A 25,682-nucleotide genomic window follows, 5' to 3' on the forward strand; every position below is an offset into this window, starting at 1 on the left:
GTGTTATGGGTTATATACTTTCTTGATAACGTTTTTTCTGTTTATAAAACTCGTTTTGAAGTTTGTTTAATCTATTATTCTTAGAAATATCATTATTCATTTTGTAGAACAGAAATAAAACTAGAGCGAGTTGTTTATCTTCATGTGTATTTGACATTCATGGATTTTACCAAACTGAAGAATATCAACCATTTCCATTATCATATCTAGAAGGACCTTATCCATTACAACACCCATATTATTGTGGAATATCATGTTTTTTGAAAAGTTATAATTCACCAATGGTACATTATTCTAGTTATCCAACACAATATGATAATGATGATATTTGTTGGTCTAAAGAACCTCCTAATGATTTTTTAAGGATTTATCCAAAACCATTATTCATTTCAATTCATCACCCAAACACAGCAGTATTTTATCCTGGATTTCAAACAATACAATATTATAATCCACAAGACTTTGAATATTCAAGAGGAATTGAATTTGGTAAATCTACATTCTTCATATTTTATGATGTTTCAAGTTCTAATAGTAATTTTAAGGAAAAACGAAATGGAGTATCACTTCTTATTAATTCTATTAGTCCATTACAACAAGTTCGTTTAGTTATTTTTAATAATGAAGCTAGAGTATTACAAGGATTTATGGATATTACTCATAGTTCAATCTATAGAATGTCTGATAATGTTTGTCAATTTACTACATATGGAGGAACAAAACCAAAAGAACCTTTTTTATTGATGAGAAATTATATTCTAGAATATAATTTAACAGGAAACGATGCACATATTATCTTTATTAGTGACATGAAAGTATATCAATCAAAGAAAACATTACATGAATCTATTAGTTTATTAAGAAATAGAGTGAGACAACATTTCAATAGTTTTCAATTACATATGTTAGATTCATCTGAAGATAATATGGGAAGAAGTGATTGGATGAAAGAATTTGCATGTGAATTTGATGGACATTATCTTCAATATCGAGGAAATAAAGAACAAATAATTCAGACAATGCAAAAGTTTATTCATATATTAAAATATAGAATGAATGCTCTTCCAGTTGGAACACAATTTCCATTTGTGAAATTAAGAGATGTTGATTATGGTACCTTTTATCCAAGTGGTGTCGCTATAGTCAAACCATATTATGTTGATGTTCATTTAATTGATACTCTCTTTCCCATACGTCATGCATGGACATTTACGGCTATATTTTTGCCAGGAGCAGTTACTCGCTCATATATAGGAGATGGAGATCCTAATTATTATCCATCTCCTACAATTGATAGAGTAAGAAAGTATGTTTTAGATACTAAAATTGGATATCAATGCGATTCATTCAATGAATTTAATAGTGAAGAACAAAAACTAATTGTTGATAGTCTTAATGGATTTGACTATGATTGGAGAACAAAAACAGAAATTAAATTTTGTCAATATGACCGTTTGATCAATGAATCAGATAGAACAAACCAAACGTATTTTTGTTATCAAACACCAACTTGTCCCAACGTTGATTCTTTTTCAAAACAAGAATATAACTTTCAAATTCAAAAAATTTGTTCATCTGAAATGATATCAATTATTCTTGTGTTGTGTATTTTATTCTTTTTTTATTAATTGAATAGTTTTTTCTTATTAAGTTCTATTTCTACACTACAAGAATGCCATGAAAATCATATAGAAATAATAATATGCACCAAGAAATAGATTTAGAAGACATTATCAATGCTATAACTATAATCATTATCAACAAAATAATAACCATAATTACTTTAATAATAATTATCATAATTATAAATACCTAGTACATTCTCAAATAATCACAGTTATAATAAAAAGAAAAGTAATTATTATAACCACAAATACCATAATACAGGTAAAACGATTAATCAATATTATTCTGAGAATAAATAATGTAAAAGATTAGAAATAAAATTTACAAGAAAAGATAATGAAGGAGAGACAAAAGAAAATAAGAAAATAATCGAAGAATGGATGAAAAGATTTGAGGGGATAGAAAAGATAGTGAAAGAGAAATTATGTTAGAATGAAGAAGAAATATACATGGAAATTGAAGAAAAGAAGAAACAATAAAAGAAACAATACAAGAACAAGAAAGGGATATAGAAGAGAGATATAAAAGATATGAGAGAAAAGGAAATACAAGTAGAGCATGAAATAGAAATAAAAGAAATGGAAAGAAAAATAGAAGAAATGGAGAAATACAAAAGAAAGAAGAAGAAATAATGAAAAAAGAAAGAAAGAAGAAGTGAAGAAGAGAGATAATGAAATAGAAATAGAAAGAAGAAAAAACAAGGAATTAGAAGATAAATTAAGAAACAGAAAGAAGAAAATAATAAGATTGAAACAATAAAAGAAAGTTCAATTATCAAATCATCAGAAGAAAAAGAAAACAACATCAATGAAGAAAATATCAAAGATGTAAATTTTAACAAAGTGAAGAAGAAGAAAACAATGACAAAAACAGAAGCACCAAAGAAGTGGATCGATTGAATAATTATAGAAGAGAAGAAGTAGATTCTATCAAAGAAGAATCCAGGAAGAAACTAAAATAAATACAAGAATGAGTAATTCAAAACATGAGAGAAGAATTACTAAGAATGACATTAGAAGAACTGGAGAAGATAAATTGGAGAGAATATCAATATAGAAGAAATAATGAAGAACAAAAAAACCATCAGAACAAGAAGAAAAGAAGATAAAAAAGTTATTAATGTTATGATTAAATATAATAAATATTAAAATGAAAATTAGACATTATACAAATTAAAGAGATAATAGAAGAAAGAAGAATAAAGATAAATAAAGAAGAAGAATATATAGAAATGAATAAAAGATGAATAGATGAAAGAAATAATAAAAAGATAATAGAAATAACAATAAATATAATGAATAATTATACATCAAATCAATTCAATAAACTAAAATAAATAATGATAAACCACATAAAAGATGAAATAGATAATAATAAAATGAAATAATACAAGAAAATAAAGAAAAATAAATAAAATAACATATATTAATTATTATTTGAATAAAAATATATGTAATGAAATAATTAAATATATGAATGAAGAATAGAAGTGTGAAATTGAAAATATAGAAGATATCAAAAAAGAAATATATATAAAATAACATATTGTATTTCTAAATATCAATAAAATAATTTTATAAGATATCGAAATGATGAAATTAATAATCTAAGAAGAAGATCAAATAAATTAAACTAATTATTAAATAACAAGAAATACACTAGAATTAAAATAATAAGAGAAATAAATAATACAATGATGAATATATTAATAATGAAACATGAAATTAAACAAATAAAATATTTAATTAATATAAAGAAGAAAAAAATAGAAATTAATAAAGAAGATAGAAGAAGAAAAAATAAAATAATGATAAGAAATGAGAAGAAGAATAAATAAAAAAGAAATGAAGAAATAGAATATCCAAGTGATGATGATAAAATTAAATTGTTGAAATTGATATTGAAAGGTAGAAATAGACATTAATAATAAATATATAATAGAAGAATCATAGAAGAAGGAAGAAAGAAGAGTAATAACAAGAGAATTAAAATATCAATAGATGAAATAGAATATGCCCTGAAAGAATGCATGGAAAGCACCTGAAGTTGATTGAATACAATGATTTATTTGAAGTATCTAACTGGGTACAGAGATAAAATACTAGAAATATTCTAATCATTGTTAGAATACCAACAAAATATCCCCATGTAGTGGTATTGGAAAGACATCATTAATTTACAATTGTGGTAATTCTAAATCACCAGAAAACTATAAACAAATATATTGTCTTAATGTGATAATGAAAGTATTCACATCATTCATTAAAATTAAAATCACACACCAACTACAAATAAATGATGTTGAATACAAATAGATAAAAATCAAATAATGTGTAAAGAAAGGTGATTATCAGCAAAAGAATGCATCATTAAAAGTTATCTAAGAATGCAAGAAATGGAAGATAACAAAAAAAATTCAATGAGATATTCTATGATATAAAGAATACATATGATTGTGTGAATCATCAATGGATAATATATTTATTAAAATATTTTAATATTAATAATACAATATGCCATTTAATTGAATGTATGTGCAATAGATAGTGAATTAAGATGGGGTATACATATAATAATGATTTAGAGTATGTTAAATTAAAATGTGAGATATTACAATATGATTCTCTCCATTGTTATTTATTATCATATCAGATAATTAAATGATATTGATATTAATTCAATCAAATAGATCACACTTTATATTGATGATTTAAAAAGCATATGTGATTCGAAGAAAGTAATTGAAACAATCACATCAAAATATTAATGATGTAATTAAATGAATATTGATTAAAGTAAATATTAAAAAATGTTGAGTAATTAGAAAATAAAATATTACAATCAATGATAACATGATTGAATCACAGTTGTATATGAATCAAATTCATATAAATATCAATGCGTATTCAAATATGAGAAGAATAATGATGTAAAATGCTTAATAAAATAGAAAATAATATGATAGTAAAATATATTCATCAATAAATTGAATGAAAGTAATAGAAATTAAATCAATACAATTAATATGGAAGTTATCATGATTTTCAGATATGCTGCATCTGTGATCCATTGACCAATCACTAAATTAGATAAAATTGATCTATACATTAGAAAGAAGATGTAAGATGCAAATATCAACTCTAAATCATTAAGTAAAGATTATATATTAATAAAGATAAATTAATTGATTGATTAATGATATTAAGAGATGAATATGCATTAGAATTAATAAGAATTATAATGTATTATGAAATAAAAGAAGATAATGAAATAAAAGAAGATAATGAAATAAAAGAAATGATGAAAATAATTAAGAATTGAATTTTGAAGAGATTTTATAAAAACATGTGGTAAAAGAGTTAATAAATGAATTTAATGAAATATTTTATTGTTACAAAATAAAAATGAATCATCTATAATAATAAAATATTTAAATAATAATTTAATGAAATATTAATAAATTGAAATTAAATATTAAATATTCATTTAATAAAATATTTTAAAAATGAAATGAATGATATGAAATTAAAAATTAAAATAATGATGAATATTAATATAAAAAGAAATTAATATAAATAATTAAAATTAATGTAAGAAAATGGTACATTTATATGAATTAAGAAAGCATTGATTACAGGAAATAATAATTTAAAATAGTATTTATAATAATAAAATATCGTCAATTGAACATATATTATTAAATTGTATTGTAAATAAGAATATATAAATGGAAAAGTATGAATTAATAGGAGAATATATCTGGAGATGTGATAATTTAAAATATAAAATAAATACAATGAATTATGAATAAATAGAGAAGAGAACAAGAGAGAATAAAATGAAATTAATATCAATAAAAATGAAATAAGTAAATTCAAAAGAAGAATTGAAAATAGTGAAGTATTCATAGTATGGAATCAAGAAATAGTTAATAAAAATGAATATTTCATAAAAGATCAGATATTTATATATAATATAAAATAAAATAAGTATGAATAATAAATGATATGACAATAATATGTGATAAGAAGATAATTCTAGCATTTACTAACAAACTTGAAATATATAGAATTCTCCATTTCAAAATAATACAAATTAATAAACAAAATGAATGTAATCAAGTAGTAATAATAATAATAAATGGATTAATCAATAAAGAATCAGTAAGAATGATTAAATAACAAGGTATAATAAATGAATATGAAATAATAATAAAAGATTTAATAATTAAAAACATGAAAGACTTAATGAAATACTGTGGAGACCATGGAAGTGAATATAGAGAGATAGAAGTACCTCATGAACAAGACTATGAAGACAGTGAAGGGATAGGATGTAACCTCAAATAAACAAAACCAAATAGAAAAAAACAAGAACTACTGATAATTAATTTATTAATTTTTATATTGAATAATTTTTTCTTTGAAAAAAACTTTTATTTACAATAAGATGAGTCAAATACAAATCACTTCATCACCAACAGTAATAAATTTTTCTCCATCAACACTTTCACAAGGAATGGAATGCACTACTACTAATTTTAGTACTAACACTATTGAAGACTCAACTTGGATTCAATCAGATATGCAAAAGATATGGGACGATTCTGATCCATGGATTAGTCAAATCCTTTCCCTTCAACAAATAAATAACCAAAACCAAACACAACAAGTAACACTACAAACACAACAACCATTTCAGAATATCCAACAAGTCTATACCCAACAACAACCAAATTTATTTAATAAACAATTAATACAAATGGCAACACACCAAATGGTTATTGACCATATTAACCAACAAAATGAAATCATTTTTGAAAATGAATTGACAAAGGTATTTGATAGTATTAAAAATTCAACAAAAGATATAGAATTAATTAAGTACAAATGCAAAGAATTAATTAGTTCTATTTATCTTCAAAATAACCCAAACATTAATCAGAATAGAGTCGTCAAAATGATTCATGATTATGCATTTAGTCAAACAACAGAATCAGAACAATCTTATAATGATAATAATAAAATTAAAAATGAAATAAAACAAGAAGATTTAATTGATAATAAATTGATAAAAAAACAAAAAAAAATTAAGGAAGAACAAAATGAACAAAAAACTCATGAACAAAATGAAACTAGTAAAAACGAAAATAATTGTTTATTAATTGATGGATGTGATTATCCATTTGTATACGAAAATCCTTATTTAAGTGATAAACAGTTGGATAGTAAGATTCATGAATTGGACATAATTGATAAATCAGAACATATTTTAATTATTGAGGCATCTTTACAAAGAAATAAAGATCAAAAAAAATTATGGATTCAACTTGCTATCAAATTAAATTATGAAGAACGAGATGATATTGCATTAAAAGCATTAAAAGAAGCAGAAAAATGTACAGATAATCTCAATGATGAAATGAAAGAAATATATTATGAAAATTCTTTATCTATATTATTCAATACTGATAACAAAAAACTTATCTTATCTAATATTCAAAAAAAGTATCAATTAACTACTATTTCTTTACAAAATGAATCTGTTGAACAAAAAGGATATAACATTCTTCAAGAACTTGAATCTATTAATAATAACCAATGTTTATATGACAAAGCTATATTGAATTTAATTATTGGAGATGGAGAAACTGCTGCTCACTACTTTGAACAATTATGGGAAATAAAAGGAAGTATAGAGTGGAATAGAATTGGGGTTGCTTATGAATTATCATTTAGACATCAAGAAGCAATAAATTGTTTTTTGAATGCACTAGAAATTGACCAACAAAATGCACGTATACATAACAATTTAGGATTATCATATCAAGGATTGAATATGTGGACAGAAGCAGTAGAGCATTATTGTGAGTCTTTACTCATTGCAGAAGGAAATGATACATGGGACCTTCTATATGTAGGACTACTTATGTGTGGATATGATGACTTAGCAGAGAGATGTAAAGAAGAGAATAGAGATTCCATGGTAATATCTGATGTATTTGATAGGATACATACTAATTGAATGAACCAAAATATTTAAATTTAAAAAAATATTCAGATTAAGCAACAGAAAAACGAGTTGGGATTGGATCATTGGTACACTTGTTTTGAATTGATCTTAAATATGTTTGAGAAACAGGTTCAGGATCCATTTCATCAGTATGGAAATTAGATAATAATTGATAAATGATATTTACTGATAATGATGGGAAAGTTGTTTCCAAGTCATTTACAGCAATAACATGATGTAAAATAAATACATTAGCAATATCAGTAATTACATTCATTTGAGAATATTGACCTTTAATTGATTGAAATCGTTTATCACAACTATACATATCCATATATGACATAACATATTTTATTTGAAATCCTTTACTACAACAAATTTTTTCTGGTTGAGTAAATAAAGTATCTAATACATAATAAGCAAGGAAATGATATAATTGTTTAATTATTAAAGAAATAATTTCTTCTTCAATTCCTTTCTCTTCTATTACATCATAAATATGTTTAATCATTTCCATTATTTTAAAAGCATTAACTTGTTCAATATCATTTGTATTATTTTCAAAAACACTTCTATTACTAAATATACATGAATCTATTAAAGGGGTAATATCTTTTCCAATATTTTCAATATATTTTGATATAATAAATTTTCTTGACTCTTCCTCTGTATACTTATTTAACATTTCAATCATTTGTTCATTACTAACAGTTCCTTCAAATAATTTTTTAACTTCTTCTATTTCTTTTGGTTTTTCTTCTTTAACAGTTTCTGGTTCTTCATTTTGAATTGGCTGTACCTGAGGCGTTTCAATTCCCTCGATTATTTCATCCTTCTCTTCTCCTTTTGGTTGTGTAGTTTCCTTAGGTGGTAACTCATCTAAAAATTCTGGTTCTTCATTCTTAACTGACTCATCTCTTTCTTTCATTTGTTTTTGTCTTAATTCTTCTTCTTCTTTTTCTTCCCTAGCTTTCATTTGTTGAATTAATGAAGCATGAATTGGATCTAGTCCTTGATTTGTTGAGTATTCTTCTTCACTATCTAATACAAAACATTCAGTATTTTCAGAATTACCAGTCGAGACTCCTTGGGTACTTGTAATAGAAATTAGTAATTTAGCTTTTAAAGTTTTTCCTTTCGCTCTCATTTCACATATAATATTTTCTGTTTTTCCATCTAAATCAGCAAATTGGGCTAAATCAATAACACCAGAACAAATCTTTTTTCCACTCGTACTTTCTAAAATAAATTGAATTAATTTTTCTTCATAATACCCAGCCTTAGCTTTTTCAAATAAAGTACAATGAAGATTAATAGTAGCACCAGTTATATCTGTTTTTGAATCTGTTATTAGTATTGGATTAAACTTTCCTTTATTACTTTCTTTTTTACCTCTTCTCCATCTTAATATTACTTCTTTTGAACTACCAGCAAAATCACATATTTTATCAATACTAATGACATAATCTTGCTTACATTTTTTCTTAAACATATTGAAAGCCATTAATAGATAGTAATTAGAATGAAATAATTAGTCCAATCACTTTTGTATGACACGTGTCCTATTTTAAGACTTTTTTATTTAGTTAGTGGATTATAGTTTCATTTACTATTTTTTTAATAGTTTCTTTTTATTTTCTATTTTTAGAGTAATTAAAAAACAAAAATGTTTTTTAAATTCTTAATTATTTTAGCTTTTAAGTAGAAAAGAAAAACAAAAAATAATAAAAAGAAAAACAAAAAATAATAAAAAGAAAAACTAAATTGATTCTTTTAAATGAAAAGAAGTGAAGCACCAACTGATTCATCTCCTTTTCATCTTCCTGAAAATCAACCAAATAAAGAAATTAAAATTGAAGACCCAAAAGAAAAAGAGGAAGAAAAAAAAGAAAGAATTAAAAAGTTTAAAGTTGCAGTAATATTTTCATATGTAGGAAGAGGTTATTTTGGGTTAATGTATTTAAATAACAACCCTAAAACTATTGAAGGTGAAATAGAAAATGCAATGTATAAAGCTAAATGTATTTCTGAAGATAATAAACATGATTTAAAGAAAGTCGGATGGTCTCGTTGTGCAAGAACTGACAAAGGTGTCTCAGCAGCAAATAATTTAATTTCATTAAAAATGGGACTTGATGGAAATTACATTGAAAGAATTAATTCTTTTTTACCAGAAACTATTCGTATTCAAGATGTTGTAAAAGTTAGTCATTCATTTAATGCTAAAACTCGAGTTGATTCTCGTACATATGAATATATTTTTCCTTCTTATGCTATTCAAAAAATTGATAGTGAGCATCCAGAAATTAATGTAGAATATAATCCACAACAAGAAGATGTTGACTATTTTAATTCTGTAATTAGTAATTATGTTAAAACTCATAATTTTCAAAATTATACTTTCAATACTAAAGAAACTAAAGCCGATAGTAAATCTAATAACAGATATATTATTTCTATGTCTGCTCAATTAGTTCAAAGAAATGGACTTAATGTTATTGCAGTTTCAATTCATGGCCAAAGTTTTATGTTATGGCAAATTAGAAGAATGATAGGATTTGCTATTGTATTAACAAATTTTAGACTCCCAATTGAACAAATGAATGAAATTATGAAAACATCATTTACATTAATTAATTGGCGTTCAGTTATTCCAACAGCTCCAGCCCATGGACTTTTCCTTGACCAATGTCATTTTGGAAATCATAATGAACGTCTTCAAAGAGACACTTCAAATACTTCAAAGACAAACATTAATAGTGAAGAAACACTCAAAAAATGTATAGAATTTAAAGAAAAATATATTTGGACTGATATTATTAATTTTGAAAAAGAAGAACAACCATTTGCTAAATACATGAAAGAACAAGTTAATTATAATAAAATTTATGATGTATTAACTGGAAAAGTGACATTAGAATATTATAATTCTATTCATAAACCTTCAATGCAAACAGTTTTATCTGAAGAAGAACAAGATGAAAATTAATTTAATTATTAACTCATTTAATAATTTTGTCATTATATAAAAGATAGAGAGAAAAGTATGAAATCAATAACAGCAACTTAATTTAATTAGCATCATTACCAGCATGATTGTTCTTTCTCTTTCTTCTTCCATTAATTTCTGGATTAGTTAATGGTGTATTATCAGCTAATTGAATGAGTGGTTCTGATTCAACTCTAACAAGGAAGGATGGAACATCAACAACTTGTTTACCAACTTTAATCATTTTTCCTCTAATAAGAACTCTAGCATGGTGAATGGATTTAGCAAATCCTTTTCTGTAAACGAGAGTTTGAAGTCTTCTTTCAAGAAGATTTTCTTCTTTAAGAGCAAGAACAAATTCCAACTTGTTTTGGTCTCTTGGAAGAATACCAAGGTTATGAAGTCTTCTAAGAAGAGCTGCACCTTCAAGAAGTCTCTTTGGATCTCTAGCATCTTTCATTAACATAACTTTAGCAATAGTTCTCATATGTCCAAGCATATAGTGAACACGTTGAATTTCCTTTTTATTTTTCAATCCAAATTGACCAACAAGTTTAAGTTCAGCATCAAATCTTTCTCTTTCATATGGTACCTTTGGTGTTTTATAAGTAATACTATGATTTCTCAAACAACGTCCCATTGCTGTTGTTGTTAGTGTTTTTTCAAGATTTCTCAACGGTTAGGGTTCAATAGTATTTCTTTAATTTAAATTACTAATTTTTACTATAATTAGAAAAAAAATTTAGTCTAAAATAACATTTTATTATTTTATAAAATTAATGATATTAATTTTTATGTTATTGAAAGAACTTTATCGAGAGATCTTAAAAAGAGACCAAGAAAATGACAGAAGAAGCCTTTGCGATAGATGTTGAAGATAAACCAATTAGAATATTGACATATAATATGTACCTTAGACCGATGTTAATATCAGCAGCTGGACATGACCATAAAGACTCGAGATTGAAAATGTTTTGTAAGGAACGATTAAAAGATTTTGACATAATTTGTTTTCAAGAAGTCTTCAAGGAATTAAATTGGAGAAGAGAAAAATTATTAAAAAAAGCTAAAAAGGCTGGTTTTAAGTATCGAATTCAAACAGAAAAACCTTTATTTCCATTATTCCTTTGTGACGCTGGGTTAATTATTATAAGTAGATTTCCTATTGTAGAGAGTCAATTTAAATTATATAAAAGAAGTATTTATGCTGATGCTGTTGCTTCTAAAGGTGTTCTTTATGCAAAAATTGAATTACAGTCTAATAAATATTTACATGTATTTAATACTCATACACAAGCAGATTACACTTTAGACCCAGAAAAAGCTAAACCTTCAAGAGACGTACGACTAAATCAAATCAGGAAATACGCTAAATTTGTCCAAAAGAAGTGTAGGAATGATACATTTCCTGTTATTTGTTGTGGTGATTTCAATGTAAATGGAAGGGCTGGAACTGATGGAACAACAGAAAGTCCAGAATATACAGAATTTCTTCAAAACTTTCATTTTGATAGTGGAGAACTTATTGATTTACTTCTTAGAGATAATCATGGTATTCAACCAATAACTTTTGGTGATTCATTTATTGATGAAAATGGTACTGAAACACCATGTGATACAGAAATTACTTATGAAGTATCATGTATGGATAAATCACGATTAGATTATATGTTTCATTGGAAAAAACCAAATGAAAATCCAATTATTACTTGTAAGAATTGTCATGTGGATAAATTTCAAGTAAGTGGAAAAAAATACCCATTTATGTCAGATCATTTTGGGGTAACTTGTGATATATTTCTTTGATTTATTCATCATAATTAGTACTGTTATTAACAAAATGAAAGGGTTTTATTTTTGTTAATTTTTATTAAATTTTATTAAATTTTTTTTATTTCATTATGTATTTATACAAGAAACAATTAGAGTCAATTTTTATTCAATGTCTTCTTGGTTATTTTCCTAAAGAACTATCTCTTATTGATTTTATTTGTGTTTCAAAGAGAACATATCAAAGTGTTATTAACTATAGATTAGAATATAGATGGTTTAATCAATTATCAGAAAAACAGAAACTTCTTTTTAGTGGGATAAAAGAGAAGGTTATTGATATATCAAAATTAAATGAAAATGATATTAAGTATTCTACACTTATTTTAAATTGTGAAGATTCATCAAAGAAGATAAGAGAACCTTTTGCTTCTCATGTATCTGAAATTTATATTACATCAATCTCACAAATTAACTTTAACGAACTTCCATTACTTTCAAAAGTTAATATACTCCTTTCTTATTCAGTACCCAAAAATTTAAAAAAGATATCATTACCTAAACATATATTATTTGTTATTCGTGCTAAAAAATTTAAACCAATTTATGAACTTGTTAAATTAAATCCACAGACTACATTTATTGGTTATGTTTTTGAAATTTCAGAAAATGATATCATACTTATGAATGAATTATCAAATATTAAAATTTTGTTTCAACATTGGGAATCATTATTTCCATGGCCTAATCTTGATGTATCACGATTCATTTATACAGGAACTAAATTCTATTTAGAAGACATTATTCCTGAGTCTTTTATAAAATTTGTTATTAAACGTGGGTTAATTGAAGCATTCATACGCAGAAAAGGAGGTTCTTCAAAAGTATTTCTTGATTTACAAAGATCAATATTAGAAAGTATAGACATAGATAATGTTGGTTCACCTTTAATGGTATATGTTCCACAATCACTTGAAATAATTTCTTCAGAGTCACTAGTAAATATTGATATTCAAGGGATGAGATTATGCAACCATATGACTTCTTTAAACTTAACACATTTGAAAACTACGAATTTTCCTGTTTATGTTCAACGTTTAGAATTAAGGATTAATACTAACGTTGAGGAATTGAATCTTCGAGAGTTTCGACAACTTAAAGATGTAACTCTTGATAGTTATAAGAAGTTAGTTATATTAAAATTACCACCACTGACATTAAATTCACTCAATTTAACAAATTGTCAAAGAATAAGAAGCATAGATGGTAATAATATACATTCTGTATCAATTTGCCAATGTCAGCAATTAAAAGAATTTAAAGTTAGTTATAATAACCTTTTCATTAGTTCATTCTCTAAACCAATAAAATTTATTATTTCTACTCAAGTACAGAATTTAATTTTAGAGAATGTAACTGAATTATTTTCTCGTCAAGTCCCTTTCAAACTACAAAAACTTGAATTAAAGTCAGAACCAAGTGAAGAACTAATTTGTTCATTATTGAAATTTGAAGTTAACACTTTAATTTTATCAAACTATCATTATGGGTTAGAAGAATTAAAAGTTAATCAAGTTATATCTGTTTCAGATGACGTTGATAATTTTGATTTCAAATATCCATCTGAAGTAATTATTTCACCTCATCATTCTATAGAAATAGAAACTATCTATATTGGGAAAGAATCAGCTATTGAATTACTTGTAATAAATAAAACTATAGTAGAAGAACTTATTCTAAATGATTCGCATATACGGTGTTTGAGTCTTAACTCTAGTACCATTGCCCATTTTATTCAATCACCAATACTTGAAAAAGTAATTAAGTTAAATTCAAGAATTGTTAGTGGGGGAAGTCTTGAAGGAATTGTTCAAGAAATATGTGAAGAGAGAGACCCAAAGAAAGAAGAGTCAAGTGATTCATCTAGTTTTTATTTTAGGTTTTTTATAACAAAAATAGTAAACAACGGCGAAGTGAACTTTTAATTCAGAGGGTGTATGAGTGCATTGAAGATATTAAATCAAAATAGTGAAGCAAGTAGACGTGATCAATCTCTTATGATGAATATGCATGCAGCAAGATCGTTAGAAGCAATATTAAAAACAAACTTAGGACCAAAAGGAACATTGAAGATGTTAGTTAGTGGATCAGGTGGAATTAAATTGACCAAAGATGGAAGGGTATTACTTAACGAAATGGTTTGGTGATTTCTTTTTTTAATTATTGATATATTTACATTATAGCATATTCAACACCCAACTGCCAATCTTATTGCACGTGCTGCTACATCACAAGATGACATTGTTGGAGATGGAACTACATCTACTGTATTGTTATGTGGTGAAATTATGAAACAATGTGAACCATATTTAAGCGAAGGAATTCATCCAAGATTGTTAGTTGAGGGGATTGAATTAGCAAGACAACATTTATTTGATTATTTACCAAAAGTTGTAAAGAAGATTGATTGTAATGACCAATTAGTTCTTGAACACGCAGTAAAAAGTGTTATTGGAACAAAAATTACTATAGACTTTGTAGACCAATTATCAAAAATGATTGTTGATGCAGTAAAACTTATTAAAATTAATAATACTATTGATTTGTTTATGGTAGAAATCCAAAGTATGAAACATAAATTTGCAACAAACACAGAACTTATTAAAGGATTAGTCATGGACCATGGAACTCGACATCCAGGAATGCCTCATGATATAAGAAATGTATTTGTATTAACATGTAATGTATCTATGGAATATGAGAAGAGTGAAGTGAATAGTTCAGTTTGTTATTCTGATGTAACACAACGAACAGAAATGGTAAAGAATGAAAGAAAGTATGCAGATGATCAAGTAGCTAAGATAGTTGATTTAAAGAGAAGATTAGTAGAGAAATATGGAGAAGATGTTGGACTTCTTGTTGTGAATCAAAAAGGAATTGATCAACCAAGTCTTGATAAACTTGCAGCAGCAAAAGTTATGGGATTAAGAAGAGCTAAAAGAAGAAATATGGAAAGATTAACTCTTGCATGTGGAGGAGTTGCATTAAATAGTTTTGAAAATGAAATTCCATTTGAATGTTTAGGACATGCTGGACATGTATATGAGACAGTTATTGGAGAAGAGAAATATACATTTGTAGAAGAATGTGAACATCCAAAGTCATGTACTATTCTTATTCGAGGGTCTGATGAACAAGAAATTGAACAAATTAAGGATACAATTAGAGATGGATTAAGGGCATGTAAAAATGCTATGGAAGATGGAGGAATAGTTTTAGGAGCAGGGGCATTTGAGTTACAATGTTGGAAAGAATTAAAAGAATTTGCTAAAAATGTTAAAGGAAAAGCAAAATTAGGAGTTGAAGTAATGGGAAATGCAATGTTAATTATACCAAAAACTTTAATAGAAAATAGTGGGTATGATGTTATTGAACGATTATATGAATTAGAAGATAATATTTTAGAAGGAAAAATTGGAGGAGTTGATATTGAAACAGGAGCATTTAAAGAAATAGATGATGTTTGGGATGGAATTAGAGTTAAGAAACAAATGATTCAATTAGCAAGTGTGCTTGCATCTCAATTAATGTTAATTGATGTTGTAATGAGATGTGGATCAGCTAAGAATCGACCTGCAGGAGCTGATGCTGGACAATTTAATTAAAAATTTAACTTAACACATAAGAGAAATTAGTTTATTTTTAATAATACTTAAAGTAAAAATTTATTGTAATTTTTAAATCAGAACAATTTCTTCTTCATTTATGTTTCAATTATTTAAATGACATTAATGTAATTCTATTTTTTTTTTATTAACTCAACTATGTTTCTAAAAATTATTTAATACTTGTTTATGTTTTTTGAATATCGTAATTTATATAACAATGATTTGAATAAAAAAAAAAGTATCAACACAAAATATAGAAAATAATTAATATCTTTTTGAATAGTAATTATTAAAAAATGTTATAAATAAACTAAAAATAATATTCTTTTAATTTTTAGATAGACACAACAAATAATTTTATCAATACAAAATAGAGATGAAGAAAAGCATAAATTTTTGATTTTTAAGAGTTATTAATGAAATATTTATGACACCCTTTTTTTATTAAATAAAGGTTGAACTCAACAATTAATTTTGGTAAAGTATTGTTAGATTAAATTATGTTTATTATTTTCATAACAAAATTTATCTGATTTAATAGAGACAATCCATGAATGATTTTATGTGTTAAGAAAGTAAATACTATTTGGATAAATTTGTTTGGAAGTGTAGAAAAAGACAAAGACAGAGTTGATATATGACTGAATTAAATCTCTTATTCACTGCTTAAAATGAGATATTATTCATTCGACTAAAAAGTGCTTTACAAAAGATTTGTTGTTGTACGGTGAATAGATTTTTTGACCAAATTAGTAATTTTTCTGTTAAAAACAATTGTTTAATTTTAGTTAAAGTTAAGAGTAATGTTTGGTGAAATATTTTTTAAAATACAACAATATTAAGTTTATAAGATTAGGCCAAATCAATAATTTTATTGTTAAAACTATTGTAAATGAACTTCTCATTGTTTGTAAATCACGAATTTATAACTAACAATAAGAAGAAATAAATTGTGTAAAATGCTTAAAAGAAAGTTTTAAATAACAGGTAAGCTTTCGAACACACAGTTGTATATTTATCAAATAATAAAAAATGACCTGTTAATCCTTGAGTAAAAGGGGTTAGTGAAATTAAATGAAATTCTATTTAACTACCTTTGTTTGAATTTTATTGGTAAAAATAAAATAGAAGGAGTTTGAAAAATTCTAAGTTATTTAGGAGGTGGATTGTTGTTAATTGGTAAGAAGTTTCTCTTTTTCTCGGCTCCAGAACGATCACTTCGATCAATTCTTTCTGATCTGTCGTGGATATCTGTATTTAAACGAGGGTCTCGTTCAATTGGTGGCCGGTCAAGTGGAATACGAGGGTCTCGATCTAACGGTGTTCTTTCTAAAGGAGGTCTATCAAGTGGTGCTCTTGCATCGATAGGAGGTCTGTCTAAGGAAGCCCTTGGATCCAAAGGAGGTCTATCCATAGGAGGCCTATCTAGTGGTGCTCTTGGGTCTAGACGAGGATCACGTTCTAATGGGTTACGTTCGAATGGAGCACGAGGATCTCCCATATATCTTGGATCACGAGGGAAAGGATCACGATCATACCTAGGGTCAGATAAATAACGAGGATCTCTAAGATAACGATTGTCATATCTAGGATCGAATCTAGAGTCGATGATACGAGGGTCACGAAGATCTCTGGGGTCGTTAAGGGAAGGACGAATGTCTGATAAAGGGAGACGTTGATTTCTGTCTAGTTGAGTGCGATTTTGAAGGTCTTGTTGAGTGCGATCGGAGACTTTGTCAAGAGGAGTTTTTGAATCAATAGGAGGACGATCAATAGAAGCAGCACGTTCAAGTGGAGTTCGTTCGTTTGGACGTTCTAGTTGTTGAATCCCACGTTCTAAACGATCATAACGAGTGTCATAATTTATTCTAGGATCAAGTCTAGGATCATTTCTCATATCAATTCTAGGGTCAGTGGTATTGTCATATCTTGGATCATAACGATCATACCTTGGATCATATCTTGGATCATAACGATCATATCTTGGATCATATCTTAAATCAAATCTTTCAAAACGAGGATCATATCTTGGATCAAAACGAGGATCAAAACGAGATGATGAATATCTTGGATCAAAACGAGGATCATCATAATAAGGATCATCATAAGTTCTAGAATATCTTTGATCACGATTATCTTTATCATAACCAAAAGGATAAGGTGCAGGATAACGAGGAATAGGTTTCATTGGAGCTGGTTTTTTTGTTTGATCAATTGCAGTTTTAACATCACGTGGAAGTTCACTAATTCCATTAAATGGTTCTTTTGTTTGATAATTTGTTGTATTTGTTGTTTGATAATATGGATAATCACTTGGTTGTCTATTATCTATATTTTTTAAAAATGGTTCACTTGATCGATATAAAATTGAATCTGGTCCTTTAGTTAAACCACTTGATGAATAAAGCCATCTATTTAATGTATCAAACATTGATGAACATCTATTTGGTTCTATTCCATATGCAATTGATACTTCTTTTGTATATTGTGTAATATCTCGACTTTTTGATGTTTTTTGATATATTTCAAATACTGGTTTTACAAATAATGTATAATATGCTATAAATAAATGTTTATTAGCTCCTCTCATTCGATATTTATGTATATTCCCTAAATATTCATTATAATTGATTTTTTCATTCATTTTCTCTCCACTCCGTTTATTCCCTTGATTCCCTATCTCTCCTCCTCTCTCTCTTCTTTCTTGTTTCATTTCTTGATTACTACTCTTTTGTTCTTGTGGCTGTTTGATCAACATCGACACTCTATTCGTTCCTACTGCTGCTTGTGGTTTATATGGTATATTCCATTCGGTATTCTTATTAACTACAAATATAAATGGATCTCCTCCATTATTAGGTATTTCAGAGGCTGACATAACGTATAGTATAACAAGATCAGTTTTACTACCTTTTATACAGGTTATAACTACAAAATATCCAGGTATACAATAAAATGAAAAGTATTCAATTCCTTATTTTTTTGAAGGGTTTTTGTACAAAAGAAAAATTTCATTATTTCATTTTTATTTTTTTCTCTTTTCTTGAATTAATTATAAATTGTTATATAAAACAGGAATATAAATGAAGAAAAATTTGTTGTTATTAATTTAAAAGAATAAAAAATAAATTATGGAGTTTTTATAAGAATAATAAAAGACTGGTAAATTTTTCAAAAACGAAAACTGTTGAGGTTCAGTAGAATTATCTAAATGTGCTTAAAGAAAACTATTGAAGATTTTAAAAAAATTCAAGTCTGAATATTGTAAGATAAATAAAATCAAGAACTCAAAAAAAAAAAGAGAATGAAAATAAAAAAAGATTTCAAAAAGAGGATGTGGAATAATCTATACATTCTGTCTAATTCTGGAATGGTCACATAAGAGGAAGTAGAGTGAAGAAATGGGAGGAGCAGGAAGAAAAAAAAAACAAAAAAATAAGAATAGAACAAGAGGAAAAATTAATAGAAAGGACAAACCCTTTACATGTAAAGTCCACGAGGATCCACGAAAGTGATGATTTAAATAGGGTAGATGAAAGAACTAAAGTCATTAAATGCAATTTGAACCACTCTTCAATCCAAAATCTGTTGCCGTTATTGGTGCATCTGACAGAAAAGAATCTGTTGGATATGCTGTTATGAATAATATGATTAAAGGAGGATATAAAGGACATTTATATCCAGTTGGAAGAAAACCAGAACTTTTTGGAATGAAATGTTATGCTAAGATTGGACAAATTGAAGAGAAAGTAGATCTTGCAGTTATTGCTATTCCAGCTAAATTTGTACCAGGTGTATGTATTGAATGTGGTGAAGCCGGAGTTAAAGGACTTATTATCATTACTGCTGGTTTTGCTGAAGCTGGTGAAGAAGGAAAGAAAATGTGTATTGAAATTCAAGCAACTTGCCAAAAATACAATATGAGAATGATTGGTCCAAACTGTCTTGGAATCATCAATCCAAGAGATGGTGTTAATGCATCATTTGCTTCAGTTATGCCAGAAGCTGGAGGAGTTGCTTTCATTTCACAATCAGGAGCTCTTTGTACTGCTATTCTTGATTGGGCTGCTAACCAACATGTTGGATTCTCATATTTTGTTTCAATTGGATCATCAATTGATACTGATTATGCTGATCTCTTTGAATTCTTTGCTAAAGATCCAAAAGTCACTTCAATTCTTATGTACATTGAATCAATTAAGGATGCTAAAAAATTCGTCTTAAGAGCTCGTGAATTTGCTGCTGATAAACCAATCATTTTACTTAAAGCTGGTAAATCATCTGAAGGAGCTGCTGCTGCTATGTCACATACAGGTTCACTTGCAGGAAATGATGCCGTTTATGATGCTGTCTTTGATAGATGTGGATGTATTCGTGTTGACTCAATTTGTGATCTTTGGGATTGTGCTCATGTCCTTGCTACTCAAAATATTCCACAAAATAACAGACTTTGTATTATTACAAATGCTGGAGGACCTGGTGTTATTTCAACTGATAGACTTGTTTCAGTTCACGGTCATCTTGCTAAACTTTCTGAATCCACTATGACTGAACTTAATGGATTCCTTTCACCATTCTGGTCACATTCTAACCCAGTTGATGTTCTTGGTGATGCTACTGCTTCTACTTATCAAAAGACTCTTGACGTTGTCATTAAAGATCCACAAATTGACGGTGTCGTTGTTGTTTTAACTCCACAAGCTATGACTGATCCAGTTGCTGTTGCTAAATCATTAGTTGAACATGGACCATATCAAAAACCAGTTCTTGCTTCATGGATGGGTCAATCAGAAGTTGAAGCTGGTGTTAAGATTCTTGAACAAGGAAAGATTCCAAACTTTGAAACTCCAGAAAGAGCTGTTACTGCTTTTGGTTATATTATGAGACACCCAGACATTGCTGCTAAATTAAAAGAAATTCCAAAATATCTTGATGTTCAAGTTGACTATGAAGGAGCTAAGAAACTTATTGCTGATGTTGTTGCTGATGGAAGAACAACATTCACTGAATATGAAGGAAAGATGATGTTCTCAAAATATGGTATTCCAATTAAGGGTATGGCTAAAGCATCAACTGAAGATGAAGCCGTTGCTGAAGCTATGAAAATTGGTACTCCAGTTGTTATGAAAATTCTTTCACCAGATATTATGCACAAGACTGATGTTGGAGGAGTTAAAGTTAAATTAACAACTGAAGAAGAAATTAGAAAGGCTTACAGAGATATTATGACATCTGTTAAAGAAAAGAAACCAGAAGCTAGAATTCATGGAGTTCTTCTTGAAAAGATGGTTGGATTTAAATATGAATGTATTATTGGATGCAAGAAGGATCCATTATTTGGTCCAGTCATTGTCTTTGGTATGGGAGGTGTTACTGTTGAATTATACAAGGATACTAATATTGCTCTTCCACCAATTGGATTACAAGAAGCTGATAGACTTATTGATGGAACTAAGATTTCTAAATTATTAAGAGGATACAGAGGAATGCCAGCTTGTGATGTTGAAGGACTTAAGAAGATTCTTGTCCAATTCTCAAAGATGATTATGGACTTCCCAGAAATCTCAGAAGTTGATATTAACCCACTTGCTGTCTCTTATGAAGAATTCCTTGTTCTTGATGCTAAGATTGTCTTAGACAAGAATATGATTGGTAAGGAAGTACCAAAGTACTCTCATCTTGTCATCCAACCATAAATTGACCACTTTTCGTGTTAATTTTTTGGTTTTTTGAATGATTTATAAAACTATTTTTGTATTTTATTTTGTTCCAACTATTGATGCTTTAAAAACTAAAGAATCATATAAGAGAAATATGAGATCTTCTTGATAAAGACAAACACATAATCAGATGTTTCTAACGTCATTCTGTTCTTTTTATGAATATTTTCTTTTTGTATTGCTTACAATAAAATTCAAATATTATCTTTACCACTCAGTTAATTCAGTAAAACTACTTACAAGGTTTGTTCTTATTGCTGTCACAAACACTCATTTTATATCATTCATATTTAATAAGTTATTTTACATTACAAGTGATGTTTGTTCAGTTTTTGTTATTTGGTGTTTATAATTTTATTAAACTATTCTTTTCATGTTTTTAAGAATGGGTTATACTACACAGGGAGATGATGTTATGTGGACTTTTCTATAAAAAAGAAGATAAGACAGAGTTAGTACCAACACACTTAAATTTAAGTGAATTGAAGATGTACTTTGTAGAAACAAGAGTAAGTTAACTCACACCCAAATGAATTGTTATAGTTGAAATAAAATCAAAAACACAATGACGACCACTAAAATAGATGGAACTATTTTTGAAGTTGTCTGTTTTTAATTTGTATGAGAGAAACTGTGTTGTTAATTCATTTGGGTGTTTAATTTTGTCTCAATTAAAAAATAAGGTCAGAAGCAATCAAAAAAGCAGTCTTAGAGTAAAAGAAAGAATAAATAAATAAGAAGGCCCCGTAGCACAGTCGGTAGTGCATCGTACTTATAGAAAAGAGAAATGCGAGGGTCGCGGGTTCGATCCCCGCCGGGACCATTTTTCTTTAATCTAAAATAAAATTAAAACATCATTAACACTATAAAATTAGAAATGCCATTTAATAATTATCTGATAATTAACTATCTATATATTGAAATAGAATAAATCTTTGTATATTTCATTTTTATTGTTGTTTTGTTGACTAAATAATGAGTAAAAAGAAATTAATAATGAATGAACAATTTTAATAACTGTTGTAAATTAAATCAATGAAATAAAAAAATATTTAAATTATACGTTTATCATTAACTCATTTATCTGGTAACATTCCATTACAATAAATAATAATTTATTTAAAGTTGATGTATTAAATTCTTAACAATCAAAAGATGAACTATTATCACATTTTATCATAACTTCTTTTTCTATCTTCTTCATTGTATCATTGATCAAATTTGTTCTAATGTAAGTGATGTCATTTATATTTCATTAGTTAGAATATTATGTTTTTTTTGTTTCATTTTTAAATTCAATAAATTTGATGATTTAATTACAAATTGTCATTAATGTGATTCATATAAACAATGTGTATTGATAAAATATTATAATAACTTTACTGTATTCTTATATCTATTTCAAATGATAAAAAAAATGAATAATGATAAAAAGTATGAGAATTATACAAATTGAAAATATATTAATTATTTACAACAAGAAATCAAATTAATAGTAATGTAAGTTGGTTGATAAATGTTTGATTAATGTATAATCAATTCCATATTTTGTTAACCAACATAATGTTCATTTATGTACTGTCACTAAATTAAAAGATTATATTGATTTATCAATGGATCAACAATGTTAATAAAAGTGTTTTGTTTAAATAGATTTGTATTCTCTCCTTTTTGATAGAATTACATGGTATTAGTGGTACTGTGAGAAATAATTACTTGTAATTAATATAACTCTTTGAATTATGTTAGCATGTTATTTCTAGCTGTTAGTCATAACTTTATTATTAGTAACAAAGTTAAATATCACCTCAATAATCATCAAATCTCTATATTATATTATAGAATCATTAATATTATTGTTATAATGACTAAACCTTTATTTAATTAAACAAAAGAATAATACTACTACTCACTTCATCCATACTACCTATTGATTAAGATATTTCATTAAATATCAATAATTTTTGAATATATTACTTAAGCATTCGTCTTATAACAACTCAAATCACAATAAGTATTTATTGAAATAAATGTTATTTAGTCTATTGAAACTATTACATACAATCTTCAAAAATAAAGGATAGAAACTATGTTAGTATAAAGAAACATATTATTAAAGAAAACATAAAAATATAATATTTTTCAATGAGTGATTAAATAGATATTTAATTCAATAACTCAAAACCACTAAAAACATCATACTAAAGAAGAAGCACCAACAATATTATTAAAAACACTGTTTATCAATAAAACTCAAAAAAAAAATAACTCACAAATTATGCTTTTAGTAATGAGATAAAGAATAAAAAAAAATATTAAACTAAACCAATAATAAAAATCAGTCAGTTAGAATGGTTCTTCTATTCTTCTTCTATAACAAGCTCCCCATTTTTGTCTTTGTTCTCTATCAACCTTTTTAGCTTCTTCTGTTTTAAACATTACAATATTTAAATAATCGTCAGTATAGTTATCTGGCATTCGTTCTAATAGTGGTTGTTGATCCAAACTTTGTGTATTCCAATCAAAAAGTTCTTTTACATCAGATGCTGTATACAACATTCCTTCTCCTGGTTTTAAAAGATAAACATACATAGCAGCAAAATGTGGGTTGATTATTCTTCTTCGTTTTACTGAATTCTTAAAATGAGGATCAGGAAATGTTATAAATATTTTCAATAATTGACCTTTAACAAAATAATTGTCAACATACTTCATACAATTACATTGAATAATCCAAACATTCATCAATTCATTCTTTTCTCTGGCAGTTTGAATCTTTTCTAATCCGTATTGAACTGCTGGATCTCGAATTTCCATTCCAAGAACATTTTTCTCTTGAATTATTCCTACCTCCCTAACTAATCCTCCCCATCCACATCCAATATCAAGCATTTCTGCTGGTTTTCCATTTGGAAAATATAATTTCCAATCAAGAGATTGTGGTGTAATAGGATTTGTTGATGGACTATCAGCAAGAGGATTTCTATGTGCATGAACTCTGTGGAAAGGCTTAATACTTTTCTTTTTCTTTATTATTGAATCATGTGAGTGTTCTGTTATTTGATGTTCTGAAGACATAGAATAGTGGAATATGATTTTGAGATCATCTAAGAAAAACAAAATACTTAAGATGAAAAGAGATTACATACTTATTCAACAACTTAAAAAAATTTATAATAATCTTCCAAATTCTAAATTGTATAATAGTTATGATACTAGTAGAATTAAATATATAGATATTCAACCTATTTCTATGGAAAAAATCGAAGTTATAGAATTAGATGAAAACCCACAAAATAATGAAACAGAAATCTTATTAGATCAATCTCCTTTTACTTCTCAAAATAATCCAATAAAAAGCACAGTATCAGATTTATTATTACTTCAACCACCATCATACATCACAAATAATACAAAAACATTAACTAATCAATTAACATCAACAAATAGTATTATTCATAATATTGCTTCAAAACCACCTCTTCCTATAAATGGAAATATTATTCCACCTCCATCAATCAACCCAATATTAAAAATTAGAAAAAGTGATTCAAGAATGAAACAACTAAAGTTTAATATACAACAACCAAACATAAATACTGTTAAAAGAGATTCTGATATTCCACCTCAAATTATAAGACAACCACCAAAAAAATCTAATGTATTTAATATTGATTTAAGTTTAATACAAGAAAAACCAATAATTATTGATGATGATGATTCTTTTATTCAAATCAATGACAAAGGAGAAGAAGTCATTGATTTATCAGCAGTTGATCAAATTAGTCAAGATGATGATACTAAAACAAAAGATTTAATTAAAATTCTTGAAACTGAAGTTCAAAATTATTCAACAATTCATTAAAACTTTAATTTCTTTTTAGTTTTATATTCTTT

General features: G+C 26.6%; 13 protein-coding genes across 13 annotated transcripts, besides 35 other annotated features; 7 read left to right on the forward strand and 6 right to left on the reverse strand.

Annotated features, from left to right (window-relative positions):
* Positions 1-107: 107 nt before the first annotated feature.
* EDI_135120 (uncharacterized protein) lies at positions 108-1,628 on the forward strand (the record flags this gene model as incomplete). The annotated part of the gene is made up of 1 exon (XM_001736594.1): positions 108-1,628. A coding segment is annotated over one exon (1,521 nt), but the record flags the coding sequence as incomplete, so codon positions are not given.
* A 31-nt stretch (positions 1,629-1,659) lies between these two features.
* Positions 1,660-2,936, reverse strand: EDI_135130 (ATP synthase a chain, putative; the record flags this gene model as incomplete). The annotated part of the gene is made up of 4 exons (XM_001736595.1): positions 1,660-1,812; positions 1,878-1,911; positions 2,076-2,552; positions 2,911-2,936. The coding sequence occupies 4 exons, from the start codon at positions 2,934-2,936 to the stop codon at positions 1,660-1,662; spliced, it is 690 nt and encodes a 229-aa protein (XP_001736647.1).
* Positions 1,742-1,884: a microsatellite.
* Positions 1,952-2,144: a microsatellite.
* Positions 2,199-2,322: a microsatellite.
* Positions 2,763-2,928: a microsatellite.
* Positions 2,937-2,981: 45 nt separating the features above from the next.
* Positions 2,982-3,049: a microsatellite.
* Positions 3,050-3,100: a sequence feature (AT_rich).
* A 50-nt stretch (positions 3,101-3,150) lies between these two features.
* Positions 3,151-3,206: a sequence feature (AT_rich).
* Positions 3,207-3,246: 40 nt separating this feature from the next.
* Positions 3,247-3,434: a microsatellite.
* Positions 3,306-3,483: a microsatellite.
* A 62-nt stretch (positions 3,484-3,545) lies between these two features.
* Positions 3,546-3,566: a sequence feature (AT_rich).
* A 532-nt stretch (positions 3,567-4,098) lies between these two features.
* Positions 4,099-4,135: a sequence feature (AT_rich).
* A 649-nt stretch (positions 4,136-4,784) lies between these two features.
* Positions 4,785-4,812: a sequence feature (AT_rich).
* Positions 4,813-4,873: 61 nt separating this feature from the next.
* Positions 4,874-4,936: a microsatellite.
* Positions 4,937-5,019: 83 nt separating this feature from the next.
* Positions 5,020-5,202: a microsatellite.
* Positions 5,127-5,223: a microsatellite.
* On the reverse strand, positions 5,193-5,534 carry EDI_135140 (uncharacterized protein; the record flags this gene model as incomplete). Its single annotated transcript, XM_001736596.1, has 1 exon — positions 5,193-5,534. The coding sequence occupies one exon, from the start codon at positions 5,532-5,534 to the stop codon at positions 5,193-5,195; it is 342 nt and encodes a 113-aa protein (XP_001736648.1).
* Positions 5,265-5,303: a sequence feature (AT_rich).
* Positions 5,397-5,494: a microsatellite.
* Positions 5,535-5,586: 52 nt separating the features above from the next.
* Positions 5,587-5,630: a sequence feature (AT_rich).
* Positions 5,631-5,709: 79 nt separating this feature from the next.
* Positions 5,710-5,878: a microsatellite.
* A 130-nt stretch (positions 5,879-6,008) lies between these two features.
* Positions 6,009-6,068: a sequence feature (AT_rich).
* A 7-nt stretch (positions 6,069-6,075) lies between these two features.
* On the forward strand, positions 6,076-7,650 carry EDI_135150 (uncharacterized protein; the record flags this gene model as incomplete). Its single annotated transcript, XM_001736597.1, has 1 exon — positions 6,076-7,650. The coding sequence occupies one exon, from the start codon at positions 6,076-6,078 to the stop codon at positions 7,648-7,650; it is 1,575 nt and encodes a 524-aa protein (XP_001736649.1).
* Positions 6,635-6,779: a microsatellite.
* Positions 7,651-7,657: 7 nt separating the features above from the next.
* Positions 7,658-7,683: a sequence feature (AT_rich).
* Positions 7,684-7,687: 4 nt separating this feature from the next.
* EDI_135160 (uncharacterized protein) lies at positions 7,688-9,142 on the reverse strand (the record flags this gene model as incomplete). Its single annotated transcript, XM_001736598.1, has 1 exon — positions 7,688-9,142. The coding sequence occupies one exon, from the start codon at positions 9,140-9,142 to the stop codon at positions 7,688-7,690; it is 1,455 nt and encodes a 484-aa protein (XP_001736650.1).
* Positions 9,143-9,248: 106 nt separating this feature from the next.
* Positions 9,249-9,331: a sequence feature (AT_rich).
* Positions 9,332-9,343: 12 nt separating this feature from the next.
* Positions 9,344-9,397: a microsatellite.
* An 18-nt stretch (positions 9,398-9,415) lies between these two features.
* Positions 9,416-10,627, forward strand: EDI_135170 (tRNA pseudouridine synthase A, putative; the record flags this gene model as incomplete). The annotated part of the gene is made up of 1 exon (XM_001736599.1): positions 9,416-10,627. One exon carries the CDS (start codon positions 9,416-9,418, stop codon positions 10,625-10,627), a length of 1,212 nt encoding a protein of 403 aa, XP_001736651.1.
* Positions 10,620-10,655: a sequence feature (AT_rich).
* Positions 10,656-10,709: 54 nt separating this feature from the next.
* Positions 10,710-11,267, reverse strand: EDI_135180 (40S ribosomal protein S9, putative; the record flags this gene model as incomplete). The annotated part of the gene is made up of 1 exon (XM_001736600.1): positions 10,710-11,267. One exon carries the CDS (start codon positions 11,265-11,267, stop codon positions 10,710-10,712), a length of 558 nt encoding a protein of 185 aa, XP_001736652.1.
* Positions 11,268-11,326: 59 nt separating this feature from the next.
* Positions 11,327-11,423: a sequence feature (AT_rich).
* A 47-nt stretch (positions 11,424-11,470) lies between these two features.
* On the forward strand, positions 11,471-12,433 carry EDI_135190 (sphingomyelinase C precursor, putative; the record flags this gene model as incomplete). Its single annotated transcript, XM_001736601.1, has 1 exon — positions 11,471-12,433. The coding sequence occupies one exon, from the start codon at positions 11,471-11,473 to the stop codon at positions 12,431-12,433; it is 963 nt and encodes a 320-aa protein (XP_001736653.1).
* A 43-nt stretch (positions 12,434-12,476) lies between these two features.
* Positions 12,477-12,538: a microsatellite.
* EDI_135200 (T-complex protein 1 subunit zeta, putative) lies at positions 12,529-16,062 on the forward strand (the record flags this gene model as incomplete). The annotated part of the gene is made up of 3 exons (XM_001736602.1): positions 12,529-14,336; positions 14,388-14,595; positions 14,641-16,062. The coding sequence occupies 3 exons, from the start codon at positions 12,529-12,531 to the stop codon at positions 16,060-16,062; spliced, it is 3,438 nt and encodes a 1,145-aa protein (XP_001736654.1).
* A 30-nt stretch (positions 16,063-16,092) lies between these two features.
* Positions 16,093-16,140: a sequence feature (AT_rich).
* Positions 16,141-16,313: 173 nt separating this feature from the next.
* Positions 16,314-16,402: a sequence feature (AT_rich).
* An 813-nt stretch (positions 16,403-17,215) lies between these two features.
* Positions 17,216-18,943, reverse strand: EDI_135210 (uncharacterized protein; the record flags this gene model as incomplete). Its single annotated transcript, XM_001736603.1, has 1 exon — positions 17,216-18,943. The coding sequence occupies one exon, from the start codon at positions 18,941-18,943 to the stop codon at positions 17,216-17,218; it is 1,728 nt and encodes a 575-aa protein (XP_001736655.1).
* Positions 18,944-19,166: 223 nt separating this feature from the next.
* Positions 19,167-19,198: a sequence feature (AT_rich).
* A 253-nt stretch (positions 19,199-19,451) lies between these two features.
* Positions 19,452-19,540: a microsatellite.
* Positions 19,541-19,619: 79 nt separating this feature from the next.
* On the forward strand, positions 19,620-21,761 carry EDI_135220 (uncharacterized protein; the record flags this gene model as incomplete). The annotated part of the gene is made up of 1 exon (XM_001736604.1): positions 19,620-21,761. One exon carries the CDS (start codon positions 19,620-19,622, stop codon positions 21,759-21,761), a length of 2,142 nt encoding a protein of 713 aa, XP_001736656.1.
* A 450-nt stretch (positions 21,762-22,211) lies between these two features.
* Positions 22,212-22,340: a repeat region.
* Positions 22,341-22,808: 468 nt separating this feature from the next.
* Positions 22,809-22,847: a sequence feature (AT_rich).
* A 40-nt stretch (positions 22,848-22,887) lies between these two features.
* Positions 22,888-22,909: a sequence feature (AT_rich).
* A 983-nt stretch (positions 22,910-23,892) lies between these two features.
* Positions 23,893-23,928: a sequence feature (AT_rich).
* Positions 23,929-24,131: 203 nt separating this feature from the next.
* EDI_135230 (tRNA (guanine-N(7)-)-methyltransferase, putative) lies at positions 24,132-24,863 on the reverse strand (the record flags this gene model as incomplete). The annotated part of the gene is made up of 1 exon (XM_001736605.1): positions 24,132-24,863. One exon carries the CDS (start codon positions 24,861-24,863, stop codon positions 24,132-24,134), a length of 732 nt encoding a protein of 243 aa, XP_001736657.1.
* A 52-nt stretch (positions 24,864-24,915) lies between these two features.
* On the forward strand, positions 24,916-25,650 carry EDI_135240 (uncharacterized protein; the record flags this gene model as incomplete). Its single annotated transcript, XM_001736606.1, has 1 exon — positions 24,916-25,650. The coding sequence occupies one exon, from the start codon at positions 24,916-24,918 to the stop codon at positions 25,648-25,650; it is 735 nt and encodes a 244-aa protein (XP_001736658.1).
* Between the last annotated feature and the right edge of the window lie 32 nt (positions 25,651-25,682).

This window comes from Entamoeba dispar, genomic scaffold (assembly GCF_000209125.1).
Source record: "Entamoeba dispar SAW760 scf_1105229459999 genomic scaffold, whole genome shotgun sequence".
In the NCBI taxonomy this organism is placed as follows: domain Eukaryota; phylum Evosea; order Mastigamoebida; family Endamoebidae; genus Entamoeba; species Entamoeba dispar.